Raw genomic sequence first — 15,336 nt, 5'->3', positions numbered from 1 at the left:
TGTCAAAATAACTGTTGTGTCGTCAGGAGTGAATAGTGAACCGCCACGTCCACCGGCGGTAAAAAGAGCGGCAAAATTATAAAACCTACCAAAGAAACTGAAAGCTCCGAACACACTCAAATCAAATCATTTTTTAAGTAACCAGTGAAACACTTACAATATGCATCATAGCACAGCACCTAGCATTAACACTCATATGTCAGACGTAAACAAGCCTACGAATTTTAGTATACGTGTATGTGAGTACATTTGCATGAGTTTTGTGTTTTAACTCACACCCAAAACATAATAAAATTCCTATCAAATTTCATCCGTACTCATGCAAACATTGATGAGGTTATGTCTGTACGGCGTATATTTTGTGAACAGAAGTCAATTCTAATTTATCGTTTTACCCGAAGCGTCCATGTTGTTAATGTTTACATTTGTCCGGGTTTGCAGTTCTTCTTCTTCTTTTTCAGCCTGTTTCTATCCACTGCTGGATGTAGGCCTCTCCAATTTCTTTCCATTTCGAACGATCCATTGCCATTTGCTGCCAGTTTGTACCTGCTATATTCTTAATTCCGTTTGTCCATCTCTCTGGTGGTCTACCTATAGCTCGTCTTTTATATGGTCGCCAGTTCATGATCTTTTTGGTTCAACGTTCGTTTGTCCTTCTTGCAATATGTCCCGCCCAGCTCCATTTCAGAGATGCTATTCTTTCCATGACATCAACGACCCTGGTTTGTTGTCGAATCCATTGATTCGTCATTCTGTCTCTGATTGTTATTCCAAGCATACTCCGTTCCATGGCTCTTTGTGTCACTCTCAATTTATCTTTGGATGCTTTCGTTAAAGTTAAGGTTTCCGCTCCATAAGTGAGCACTGGAAGGACACAAGTGTCGAAAACTTTGCGTTTCAGACTATTCACGCCGTAAGTGAGCCTAAAATTTGAATTTTAAGTGAACGATTCGATGAAAAAGTGAACAGAAAAATACATTTCAACGCTTCATTGTATGAAAATGACGCTATGTTAGAAAGACCTTCGCAATTTCCATTTTGAATTTCGACCACACTGGCGTGAATTATTCATTTTGCTTTTGAAAATTAGTCTGATTTTTCCGAACGCTGCCCGAACGCGCTTTGCAGTTACATGGAACAAACCTGAAGTTATGTCTCTAATCTAAATGAATGACATTTGACAATTCAAATGGCCTTGGAACAAACGTTTACATGTAGATGCAAAATGGCGATGTGATGTATATGTATACAAACAGTTTTACAATGTTCTGTGCCGTAAAGTGTTTATAATCGCTTTGTAAAATTGACAAAATTCTCAGACGTTCACTAAACATTGTTCTAAATGAAAATCAACGAAAACAGTGATATAACGGTATATTAAGTATAAACTAAATAGTCACAATTAGCAAAAAAATAGGGCAAACTATAGTAGAATGGTGTGCTTTGGACCAGTGATTAATATAGATATGTAGATTTTAAAAACGATTACTAGCTCTTAAGAAACCCACCCTTAATCCCTCCACCACTATTTAAAGTTTTCAGTGTAAAGGAAACTTAAATGAATTATAATTTTCCAAAATTTTCCGATTTTCCACACATTTTTCAATTTTTCTTCAGGGGTAGTTATGAATTTGCAACTTAAATTTAAATATTTTTGGATTATTTATTGTTAAGTATTTATTTTGCCACTACTTTCCCGAAGAAACCTCTTTTTGATTTTTCCAAACGTAGCGGTTAGGTGCCATTTTTGTGTTAAAATTGAGCTATTTTTAAGAGATTTTCTTGACAAAAAAAACTTTTGGTAGTTTTTTAAGCAGAATACTTGTTAAAACTAGTATAAATGACCGAAAAATAATAAAATAGTTGGTTTTCCAATTTAGGCACAGGGTTATGGTAGCTCATTTGTGTTTATTATGTCAATTTGTTACCCCTTATGAACTTTGACCAAAACTGTATCTCTCGCACTCAGCTCTAACAGAAAAAAATAACCATCATCATAAAGCTGCAGATCACAGCTTTACGATGAGGCCAAACACTCCACATTGAAATAAAAATATTATAAACTTTGGACGCATTAGGTGTAACAGGACACTTCTGCTCGATAAAATTAATTGCTTGAAACTCTACAAAAAAAAATTGCAAACAGAGCCCACCATGCAAGACATTTTGGAATGATTGGACAATGAGTAGTAAGCTCTTATAACATTGACATCCATTCCTTATGACCGCAAATGGCATAAGTTTAGCGAAATAGATTCCCACTCTACGAATAACTTTCATTATATTATTAGTCCAATCGAACTGTGTAAAATTCATGGAGTCAGCGGCATCAAACAATTTCTTTATTGAGTCTAGAATCGTAACTTCTTTCTTTATATTCAGTATTCATTGATCTGAAACTACTTTGATTACCCCATTCCAATTTAGTCTTTGGTATAAATGTAGTCTCATCTTATGAACCAATCTGTACAAGTCGGTTCCATCGTTATGTAAACACGATGTTTATAACACTGAATCATAACCTCAAACACTCTTGCGAACATTTCTTCAACAATTTTTTTTGTACAGTCAACGCACTTCAAGCAAAAGTGCTATTAATGACAGATGCCAAATAGAGTACTACTTTGAATGAAATTTTATCTCCTCTTTTTACACCGTAAAATTTTGTATGGAGCACTGTCAAGTTTCAGTACCCTATTTAGAGTACCACTTTTACTTGAAGTGCGTTGGTACAGTCTTATCCATATCTTGGATCTCTGTCACATCTTACAGTTCTACAAGCAAAAAAAATGATAATGTGGTACAAAGACAACGATAGTCCTCACGATCAAAAGTTGGGAATCACCGATGCTGGCTAGCTGCTCCACAGTATACAGTCTTGGTTTGAACTGCCCACATTGACAGAACAACAACCGAAAACTGAGTTAGTGAGTGGGATTGACTTGTGCAGGGAAATTACCACCGACGTACTCCACCGACTGAAACAGTACATTTCGTACCTAGGACTAAAAGTTTTTTTTAGCGTGTGAGAAGTTACGCTAAAAAAGACCTTTAGTCCGTGGTACGAATAGTATTTTTCATATTGGACGAAGAAAAAGTGCGACGAAGTCGCACGTTTCGGGTCCTAGGTATGAAAAACATTTTTCGTAACAACGCACTTCAAGCAAAAACGATCATCTTCGAGATGCAGTACTTTCAAACGTAGTCTCACTTTAGGTTCGTTAAATGTTTCGTTCAGTCATCCATTTGAAAGCGATTTTTATTTAACGTGGATGGATTTTCAAGAGTTCTTGAAGATGATCTATTCCACACCGTCAAATAGAGTACGATTTTATATATGGTGTACCGTGTTTCTCATGCTTTTGTTTTCCCTAAGGTCGAAAGTTGCACCTAGGGAAAACAACGTTTTTGTGTGTCGGCTTCGCCTCGGATCAACAAAATTCACACGAAAACTCTACTTTTCAACTTTTCATTCCTAGTTATGTAATAACTATTACAGTTGTGTGACACACTGTCAAGTGTCAGTACCTTATTTATCTTACCACTCAAGCTTGAAGTGCGTTGCTCATAACAAAAGCAGCAATTTGAAGTAGTGCACGGAAGAAAAGGCAAAATGTATACTTAAATTCCGACCCGCTCATATCTACTCGAAATATTTGAAACACTTGATTCGGCGCACCTGTATTATCCATCATACGCTGTGCAACTGTCATAAATATTATTATTTTTGATGATGTTTGCATTGTTTCAGATTACAAATTCTATTTCGCATTTTGATGAAATGCGAAATTTTATGCGCTGTTTTAACAGGTGTTTTAACAAAATTCTAGTCTTGATATATTTATATCTGTGAAGGAAGACTCATTCACAAGTTGTTTTCTTTTCAACGATGACAAAAATCAAACGCAGCATCCAGCACTATTTTAAAGTTGTCCCCTCCGGAAGGAAACCAGTAACACCTAGGGAAAGCACCATCGAACAGAAGGGTGAGTCTATAAATCCACATTGAGAGACTGATTGGTTTGTTTTGCCTCTATCTATGTGCTACAAGTGCTGAGCTGAGAAGTGTTATCTACCATTGGTAGATATAACCATATAATGTAAATGTAAAATGTATATTCCTTACCGTCGTCGTCTAACAAAAAAAAATGTTTTAACAAGTCCATGTTGACTATTCGCTTCGCTATTCGTCTGTGTGTCGCTTCCTTCCAATGAGAACATTATTGATACTTTTCGTTTGAATTTATCAGAGATCATACTTCTGTCTTCTGACGAAGAAACCGAAGCAGAGAATAGGCTAGACAGTTCAGCATTGTCTAAATTAAGGTCAGGAAGAGCTCGGAAGACTATGAAACGAGCCATCAGAACAGTCGGAGCGTTTGCTGCGACTGAGCCCCGTACAAACCCGTATATCTATTGCGTACGTGACCCTAGTGCGTCTGTCACCCTACTTTGACCATAAGCCTATGCGCCGGTTAAAGTAGTTGAAGTAAAATTATTATGTAATGTGTACATCTTAGAAATTGCGCATAGCGCAATTACGAAGCCCCGTACGACGTTCCTTTCAAATCAAACAAAACTTTCAAATAGCCCTAAAATTTTAATTTATTGAGTATAAATACACATAGGCCTAGTATCGGCCTCAGTCCGAGGATCCAAATTTTTTTTTTTTTCAACTACATTCTATTCGGCCTTTGATTACCTTCCAAATGAAACAAAAATTACGAAAAACGGATGAAATTTGCTCGAGTTATATGTAAAATACACATAGGGCCCTAGTAGCGGCCTTAGTCCGAGGACCCAAATTTAATTTTTTTTCAACTACATTCTATTCGGCCTTTGATTACCTTCCAAATGAAACAAAAATTACGAAAAACGGATGAAATTTGCTCGAGTTATATGTAAAATACACATAGGGCCCTAGTAACGGCCTTAGTCCAAGGACCCAAATTTTTTTTTTTTTCAACAACATTCTATTCGGTGTTCGATTATCTTTCAAATGAAACAAAAATTACGAAAAACGGATGAAATTTACTCGAGTTGTATGTAAAATACACATAGGGCCCTAGTAGCGGCCTTAGTCCGAGGACCCAAATTTAATTTTTTTTCAACAACATTCTATTCGGCCTTTGATTACCTTCCAAATGACACAAAAATTACGAAAAACGAATGAAATTTACTCGAGTTCAATGTAAAATACACATAGGGCCCTAATAGTGGCCTTAGTCCAAGGACCCAAATTTAATTTTTTTTCAACAACTTTCTATTCGGCGTTCGATTACCTTCCAAATGACACAAAAATTACGAAAAACGAATGAAATTTACTCGAGTTCTATGTAAAATACACATAGGGCCCTAGTAGTGGCCTTGGTCCAAGGACCCAAATTTAATTTTTTTTTTTCAACAACTTTCTATTCGGCGTTCGATTACCTTCCAAATGACACAAAAATTACGAAAAACGAATGAAATTTACTCGAGTTGTATGTAAAATACACATAGGGCCCTAGTAGCGGCCTTAGTCCGAGGACCCAAATTTAATTTTTTTTCAACAACATTCTATTCGGCCTTTGATTACCTTCCAAATGAAACAAAAATTACGAAAAACGGATGAAATTTGCTCGAGTTATATGTAAAATACACATAGGGCCCTAGTAGCGGCCTTAGTCCAAGGACCCAAATTTAATTTTTTTTCAACAACATTCTATTCGGCCTTTGATTACCTTCCAAATGACACAAAAATTACGAAAAACGAATGAAATTTACTTGAGTTCTATGTAAAATACACATAGGGCCCTAGTAGCTTTTCACTTCTAAGGCCCTAACTCACGGTCCACTCACCCGATTTTAAAAAACTATTTTTTCCTCGATTGGTATTGACAATACCTATCATTTGCCGTGTCATTTACATTTCCATCGTTTATTTTGCCATAAATATCACCAAAAGACCTTAAATCACTTAGGTGGCCCTAACTCACGAAGGGCCGACCCGAATATGCCCATCTTCGAACTTAGCCTCACTATTTTGACTATCTTTCAGGGGAAAAAAAATTTTTTGAAATCGGATTTGATTTACTCAAGATATCGACGTGACGGACAGACGGACAGACGGACAGACGGACAGACGGACAGACGGACAGACGGACAGACGGCCCAAATTTTTATTGCGGATTCGTCATCTATGAACATAGGCAAACACTTTGCCCTTACCGTCTGCTTCGAATTCCATCAATTACACACGGCATCGTAATCCTATAAGCCCCTTCGTACTTCGTACGGGGCTAAAAAGTGATGAGAAGTAGTGATGATTCAGAAAGCGAAACATCGTCTGAAGTCATGGATGTCGTAAGTGTTTCTCTGATTATGTTGTGCCACAAAAAAAAATACTCTGTCTTTGGATCCTTTTTAACCTCCTGTCGACCGTTCAACAATATTATAAAAAAATATAAAATTCTTTCGATTTTCACAGACGGAAACCACTGAAAATTCAGCAGAAAAGCGACCACTTAATGAAAATGAGGAATGTCTAGACTCACAAGGTAAAATTTTATCAATTAACGTAATAAGGACTATTTTCTGGAATTTTTGTTCCTATATTTTCCCCAAATTTCCTCACACTTTTCCATATTTTCCCAATTTTTTCCAAAAATAAAATTTGTGAAAATTTGGGAAAGAATCGGAAAATTGAGGAAAAGATGGCAAAATCTGGAAAAAAGTTTTACCAAAAATTAATGAACAATCAATACAACTAAGCACTTCCTTCCTCCTCTTAAACAGACGTCCAACCAGCCAGGAAAAGGAGATCTACTTTGAACCGCATTAGTGATTCTGATGATGAAAATGATGAAGGGAGCGACAAAGGAGCAGCTGGTGCTGATGGTTCATCGGAAACACAGCGAACTGAATGCAGTCAAGTGCAGTCGCAAAATACAGATGAATATAGTCCAGGCACAGAGTCCAGTGAATACTCGTCGGACAGTTTTGTTACGGATGCTGAGCCTGAAATTGATACCGATGAAGTAAATTCGATAATGCGAGAATATGAGTAAGTTCTTAGATGACAACAGCCAGTATGTATACACGATTGGTTACCAATTTACCAATTTCGTTTTTGAGAGCTCCAGATTTTCGAGTAGAGTGACTTCGATTGAAAAACTGAATCATCAACAGTACTTGATGCAAATCAAGTATGGCATGTTTGGTATCGTTGTAAAGCTTAGTCTTCAGGCTACAGTATTCGCGACAAATTTGTTTAAAATAAAGCTGTCAGTGAGGTACAGAGATCTCCAAATTTTACCGAGGGTAGCGGAAAAAGTAACTTCTCTAAAAATGTACCATAAAAGACCACTTTCAAAAGATTTGTGTAGCTATTCGAAAAGGCAAATCAATCTTAATTGGCTGGCTCGGTCAGTTTGTCAAGGATATATCACTCTTGGAAAATGGGGAAATTTTGACTTTCAACTGTTATTGCTCCGAGAGCAGATGATCGAAAGAAATAATTTTTACACAGAATATCTTAGAATTGTACCCTCTACCGATTCCAATTAACATATTAGCTCAGGCTGTCCCTGACTGCTTGCGGTAGTCGCATCCACTGGTTCTCAGAAACGGCTCAAAGGTTTGGCCTAATTTTTTACTGTGTAAAGTTCTTGTCCATCACTCATTATAAATATTTAAAAAAAAATATTGGTGGTTGGCGGTCCCTATTTAATCTCGTTTCAAACCAACCGTGTATAGTATTCTTATCCTACACCTGTCTAGATTCCCGTTTATAATTGAAAAGTTCTGAAGTTAATTGAACCGTAACCCTTTTCCAGACCTCCCGATCCACGGCATCTTTACGAAAACACCAAAAGCAAAAAGAAATCTACAAAAAAGCAAAAAAAGGTGTCATACGACGACAATCAGGAAGTGAGCATCCACAAAATAGACCTAAATCACTATGACTTGACGGGGAAGTCTGTCAAAGATATAATCGAGTTTATCGTGGATAAATACAACAAAGGCAAGGGTAGCAGCATCGGCGAAACAAAAACCAGTTTCGAAGTAAAAGTGGTGCAACATGAACCTGTCGTGAAACCTGAAGACGAAGAACACTTCAAAGGAGATCGGTTTCGCGTTAAAGTTTATGTTCAAAAAGTAGCGCGGCAAATTTCATTGCTACATTCGTACGGCATCAAGGAGAAAGCCACAACCATTCACTCTCTAATATTTCACTACAGAGAAAATGAATTGTTTGCCATCACAACGAATCAATCGTGGAACGTTGTCCAATGGTGTTCCGATTTCGAATTTCCCGGCAAAATTGCGGCTCGCATTTTGAGTAAAGACGGCAAATTGCAGTCGACCAATAAAGGACTGGTGGGAACGGAATTGACTCGCAAGACAACACACAAACAGCAAAAGAAAACCAATCCACACGATCTGCTAACACTATGCGTGCGATATACAGCGGAACTACGAGATAATGCATCGATTTTGAGATTGTCGTGCTTCCAAAAGGCTACTCCGGTTCCGGTTAAAGAAAATAGTGACGAGGACAATATAGAGGATAGAGAGGAGGTGGGGGAAGAGGTTGAGGAGGTGGAGAATGTGGAGGAGATGGAGAATGTGGGAGAAACGACAGAGTCGAAAAAACCAAGTTTAACTAAAGGAGCAAAAGTCACTGTATCACTCGGCAACATTCGTATACTTAAGAGGCTCTCAACCTCAGACATCCTAAGCGTTTTAAGTATTTTGTCTGAAATATCAAACGGCAAGGAAACCTATGATTTAAACGGTGACATCGAACAAAACTCAACGGCACACAATAAATACTTGACTGCTGTTCACACCGAACGGGCCAATCAATTAAACCTTTACCTGAGTGAGATAATTCACGATGCAATAGCTGATGATAATCGAATGGCTGAATTGGACAATTATCAACTGTGCCACAAACACTCGTCAGATTTCTTCAGTGGCTGCGAATTCAAATTGCTCTACAATAAAGATGTAATCAAAGAATTTAGTGAAATCCCAACAATCAAACAAATCGTTGTCGAATTGAGGCGGGTCTTAGGACAACTTTCGGCAGGAACGTCCGCCCAAGTTTTTCTCCAGCGTCTCAACAATGCCAAAATGTCTTACCGGTATGGTACGAGCCGTAAAGAGAAAAAACCGGAAAAGCTAATGAATTTCATCGACGGACTGTTGTGTCATTCAAAGGACAACAGTGTCTTCTGGCACGTTATGGGAATGTGGTGCCACGTCCAAGATGGCTACATAAATTTGGTCCACAATCAATTCGAAAAAATCCTGAAAGATTACCTGCTGACTGACAAGAAGGATCCAGCATATCTACGGATTCATTGGCCGAATAATGAAAACTTGAGCCCCGACGCTAAGCTGAAAAAATATCTGGAAACATTCTCCAAATTTCCGAATGCTTGGACGTCTGACCAACCGGAACGGGACATCTTTGACATGATACGAATAACGAAAGACAGCGATGGAAAGCATGTATTTTTCGTCTACTACTTTCTGCCCGATCTCAACACCAAGACCAACATCAAATGCAATCGTGTTGCGGAGTCGATAATGCAAATCGGAAAGGCCAACATGCAAAGGCAAAATCAGAACGTAGATGTGGCTGGCAGTGAAGATGTTCGAGTACAGTTAAACGATGTCTATCGAAAATTGTCGCAGAAACCTGATATCGAAAGAATTTGTCCGGACTTTAAGCAATTCCTGCAGATGATGACCGAAGCAAAGTTTTATTTGGCCATCGGAAGGGATGTGACTGCAACTTCCATTGAAGTTCCAAGCCTTGCAAACGAAAAGGAAATGCGCAAAGAAATTACCACCGGTGACATCGGCAACATTTTGGAAAATCTAATCGACGCCAAACGTGACGATGATTTGAAAATGTTAAAACGCGCTGCCTCGCATTTAGGTGAAAAGTTCGACAAGTGTGTTGGCCAACAATTGGCTCAATTGATTCATTCTCGACTAAGCGAACACGAGTACATTGAAACGAACGGAAATGCAATCAGAGGTAAACTGTTGAGCATCGGCAGGAATAGTTTTGGAATCACCGATAACGCAGGCGTAAATAGATTTTTGTACGACAAAGTCATTTCCAAATTTCAACCACGAGCGTGTACGGTTCTATCAAAGTCGGGATTTATTCTTTTTCATCAAGAGATTTCAAAGCTCACCATTACATCGTTCAATCTTATGGAAATACCACTGCAACAGTAGTAACGTTGATTATAACCTCTCCCAGAATTGTAATTATTGAGTTTTTTACGGTTCGGTTACTACACAATCTTCTACTTCATTAATGTTAACATTTACGACATAAATCAAATAAACTTTGAGGCGACTCTTTATTTTAACTTTTATTGTGATTTCGACGTCATCGTTTCAGGTGGCAATTGGCGTACTATTTGCTTCTATTGACGCCAATAGCAAATAGCACCTGTCCCAGTATTTGCTCGCGTAGTTTCCCTCTCGTACTATTTATAATGATAATATGGAAAAAATCTTACAATTTTATTCGAAATAGCTCACATTTACTATCATGTGCGCTCATTAGAAAGATTCTCGTCACGAAGTATCAAAATGATGAACTCTGAAAAAATTAACAAATAACAATTATAAAGACATGCTCTTCGTAGTGTTTGTTTTAAAAATGTCAGTGTAATTCTAGAAAATTGAATGAAATAGAAAATTATAAAAAGTCCGGTATCTCTGCAATGCAACTAATCGTGAAAATGGCTACAATTACAATGATCTTACGAAAATACTAGAAAAATAAACGAAAAGCTCAATGAAAGTGTAAAGCAGGTATGGTCTATTGTCCACCCGGAGGACATAAAAATTTGATTTTCGCAATCAAACGCACTCATTTTCATATTCATATTATTTCATATTATTTTGACATAAAATGTGAGTGAGTTTAAGACGAATTCGCCGATCGACCATACCTGTTCTAGACTTTCATTGGAAAAACTAGTTTTTTTTTAATAATTTCCCGCACCTGAGTGAGTAATTTTAACTTTTTTTTAATCATTTCCCGCACCTCCCATGGGTAAATTTTTGTTTTGAATGAATAAGACGAGGATTAAGATGATGGTATTGGTATATTCGTTATGGGCCTGCAATAAAATAGAAAAGTGCTTCTTACGCGGATGGGAATATTCAAATTTCCAAACTGGTCAGAACTTTATTTTAATTTTTCGAGGTATCGTTAACAGCTTTATTATACTTAATTGGTACTGCAAAGTACAGCAATGCAAAAAGTCAGCAGTGGAATTTTGAATACACTTTCTGTGACTGGAATTAGGTGTTTTAAGCCAAAAATTCTTTTTATATGTTTGGCTGTGAGGCTATCTGTGATCAAATTCCCATTACAGCTAACAACAACTCTGACAGCCGGGCTAACTACTAAATTAGGTTCAAGTAAAAGAATTACCACTACCAACCAAGGCCGTATACTTTGGGGAGGTCACGCAGATACAGATACGCGGGTTACACACCACATTTGATGATAAAATGCTTAACTTCTCATTTATACTGCTCTTTGCCCGAAGACAAATCCCACAGTCGACCAACCGAGAACAACGATCAGACCAATGACAAGAAGAAAACTAGAATCGTAACACTAGTTGATGTTAAGCCACATCTAACCGGACATCAGAACTGTTTCGGCCTCGAGGTACTGATTTATGGCGGCCACTGACCGTTGAGAACGGTGCTCTTCAGCTGTTTCCATAATTCACCTCTTCACAGTACAGGCTATGATCGCTACATGAACTAGTATTAGCGTCATAGGGAAGCAGGATATTTTAACCAAGCGGTCAATTTATAGAACCACAAAGAAGCAGGATTGAAATCAAAGAAATGCCTTCCGAAGGCTGTAAAGGCATAAGACACACACGAAAACAATCAAGAGAACATTCAGAAACGACGCACTGTGATAACACCACTCTCAAAACTTCACGCTAGATTCGAAGTAACTAACCTGCGCACGCGAGTCCATTCCTGCCATCGCTCACAATTAACCAGCCAAAAGAAACACGATATTGAAAATGCAATCCAGTCGACTTCACCTCCAAATCAGAAAGAAAGAAAGAAATTTTCTTTCAAATTCATTTCTCAGCCTCCTACACAAATCACCGAACGAAAATCGCCAAGCTCGACCAACAAACGAAACGTCTGAACGAATGACAACTGAGTTTGGAGCTACAACCATCCGCCGTCGAAACTCTACCTGCAGAGAGCGATTCGTCCACACTCAACCCACAAGGAATAACCTTCATTCACACGTCTCGGAACCCGCCGCCGAAATTCTACTCGCAGAGAACGTACCGACAACACTCAATCTACTTATAGAGAATGTGCCGATCACACTCAATCTACAAGGATCAATATCTCCCGCGAGGACTACCAGAATAACCGGGCAAGCGAAAACCATCAAACGAACTTCATTAGAAAAACCATCAAGTCCGATCAACGAACGAAACGCCTGAATGAACGACAATTGGGTTTTGAAACCCTAATCATCAGTCGTTGAAACTCTATTTGTAGAGAATGACTCACCCACACTCAATCCACAAAGATCAACTTTCATTCACATGGCACGGAAACCCGCCGTTGACAATCCATTTATAGAGAATGTACCGACCACACTCAATCTACTCCTAGAGAATGTACCGATACACTCAATCTACAAAGACCAACTTCTCTGAAAAAACGCAAGGATCACCAGAATAATCGGGTAAGTGAAAAACCAATTGGCTCATAGTTTACAATACGTCGTTGAAACTCAATCTGTAGAGAGATTCCACCTTCAATCTACCGAGAGCAACTTTATGCTATGAAAACACCAATATCCACCTTTGAAGACCTCCTCACCACGCCTCGACCGGCACCACGATTGAAAGAAACCAAACCAACAAGACCCGAACAAGAACCCGTCGCTGAAAATCAACTCGTAGAGAGTGAATTTAGCCTCACTCCATCTACAAGGACAAATCCAAGCGCCGTCCAGTCACACGCAGCCGAGACTCCACCTCAACAAAGAAACTCCAAGCTCACCAGTTGATCCACAAGTTTATTACTACTTCAACAAGGATACACACCAACAACAAATGAATTAAAAATCAAACGAAAAATGAAAATTGAAGAACAAACGGAAAACGGAAATTTAAACGAAAAATGAAAAACGAAGAACGAAAAGCGCAATCCGAAATGCAAAAATTCGAACGGAATTCAAAGCAAACCCGTATCATAACACCGAGGCAACGGAATGACAGTTGCACAGTCATTCTAGCTTGCTTCCATTCCAGACGTTCTGGCCATCCTGTCTTTTACTTTCACCATTCCAAAGTCTCTTACCTCGACTGCGCTTTCTCTTTCGCTTTTTGATTTCGACTGAATTCTCAGTCACGTTTACATTTCCATTTCCCCAAAGTATACAGCCTTGCTACCAACCTGCTTCGTCTACTCTTATACATGACTCAGTCACCATTTTTTATCAATGATTTGGTTTATTCTCGCCGCACTTTCCGTCACAGTACAGACACGACACCGACGCAGATTAAATTAATAAAATCAGTAAAAATGCATTGCTTATTCTGCTGTGCTTCAAGATAATATTGAGTTTCCTTATTTGTCAATAAATTATTCTGCAGCCCCCGGCCACCAACAGTATATAATTGATGTTCAAATACCAGCTTAGTATAAATTGGATGTTTTGTCTAATGAAAGCTTAGAGTTATAAAAAGAGTCAAAATGAGGTACACAAAACAATGTGTTGTCGAATTTTTTGACGAATTATATGGCGATTGTTCAGATAGCCACTTAATAACGGACATTTTCCACTTTTTGATTGTTTCATGAATCAGAAATAGATCGTAGATGGAAACAGAGAGTATAGTCTGTATACTGACGGTGTGTGTGTTTATGGTTAATTTACGAATAACGTATTCAACACACCACATCGTATCAAGCGTCTAACGGCTTGGACAAAGTTTCATATAGCGATAGAATTATAAATTCCAACATTGAATGTGACACGATTCATTCCACAAGTATCAGCTGTGCTGATTCAGCACTCGAAGAAATACGGTTGTGTGTGTATGTATGTGGTGGAATGTGTGGAATGAATGGTTTGAAATTGAAATGATGGAAGTTATAATTCTACGACAGTTGTTTCGTTTTCTTCTAATATTTCTTCGGTTGGATATTTTGTGGTTGTCGCTATTTTCTTGACAACAATTCAGTCGCTCTTAGCCTTCTGATAAATAAAAACTCTCCGCAAAGAACATGACGAAAAAACTGATTTTGCCGCTATTGATGGTATCAGATATATTTACTATCGCTACACCGGCGGATCAGGAACAATTTGCAATTTCAAAATTCCATTGTGATTCGAATGTACTACCATTCATGAGCTTTCGCTTCAATTACAAATGTGCACAATTGGTTGGTGATAATGGGATCCATTCAACTGATTGTGCAGCGACGATAATGGAACATTCAGAGGACATTTCATTCTATATGAGATCAATGTCATGGCTATTGAATAGAAATATTTTGATTGACGAATCGTTAACGATTGCACATGAAAGAAACTCGACGAAAAGCTGTGAAAATTTTCTATTTTTTTTAGACAACACAACGACCGTTAAGCCATTAGTTGAAGCAGTTGCAATTGATACTAATGACACAAAAATTTTATTTCCGTTCTCTAAATTGTACTTTCTGTTTGACGACAGAAACTTTAAGCTTAATCAGTCTGACATCGACGAACTGTCAAGTTTATTTTACGAGAAAGCTCTTTTCGGCTATATCTTTGAAATTCATTCGGTCACAAGGACGTTGGGATTACGGGACCTGTTAACTGGTCGGTACATAGCTGAACCGGCGCCACGACGGCAAAAAAATGTTGTACATCCATTTGTCGATCGGCGTAACAGGAATAAACAGTTTCGGGTTCGCTTCAATCATTGTTATCCGTATGTTATCATCTTGAATGCGACGGAACAAAGGTACGTATGACAAAGTTAAGTCTTTGCAGTAGCACATAACGACGAAGCTCGGGATAAAAGTAAAAAGGGACGTTTTTATGTGTTTATTGACCTCGGCTTCGCCTCAGATCAACCGCATTCCAACTCGACTTTTCAATTTTTTAACCCTTGTTAACCGACCATTACATGATTAGCGGTCAGAAACTTCATCATTACTGTCTTGTCCAGTAATTCTGTTCACTGTTCTGTTCACCGTGAACTAAAATCTTTCACATCAAAGCAACAAATATACAAGCAAGACAGCAGTCAACTATTACTGCGA

General features: G+C 38.2%; 1 protein-coding gene across 2 annotated transcripts; it reads left to right on the top strand.

Moving 5' to 3' along the window:
- Positions 1 to 3,795: 3,795 nt before the first annotated feature.
- LOC119079021 lies at positions 3,796 to 10,360 on the top strand. Of its 2 annotated transcripts, XM_037186800.1 has the most exons (7): positions 3,797 to 3,986; positions 4,251 to 4,352; positions 6,281 to 6,342; positions 6,467 to 6,536; positions 6,775 to 7,042; positions 7,815 to 8,596; positions 8,630 to 10,360. In XM_037186800.1, the coding sequence occupies exons 1-7, from the start codon at positions 3,890 to 3,892 to the stop codon at positions 10,237 to 10,239; spliced, it is 2,991 nt and encodes a 996-aa protein (XP_037042695.1). In that variant the 5' UTR covers positions 3,797 to 3,889; the 3' UTR covers positions 10,240 to 10,360. The 2 variants fall into 2 exon arrangements, with proteins under 2 accessions (XP_037042693.1, XP_037042695.1); XM_037186798.1 differs by having other exon boundaries at positions 3,796 to 3,986; positions 7,815 to 10,360.
- The last annotated feature ends 4,976 nt before the right edge of the window (positions 10,361 to 15,336 follow it).

Source organism: Bradysia coprophila, unplaced genomic scaffold (assembly GCF_014529535.1).
Source record: "Bradysia coprophila strain Holo2 unplaced genomic scaffold, BU_Bcop_v1 contig_297, whole genome shotgun sequence".
NCBI lineage: Eukaryota > Metazoa > Arthropoda > Insecta > Diptera > Sciaridae > Bradysia > Bradysia coprophila.
This window is presented reverse-complemented; position numbering and strand designations above follow the sequence as displayed.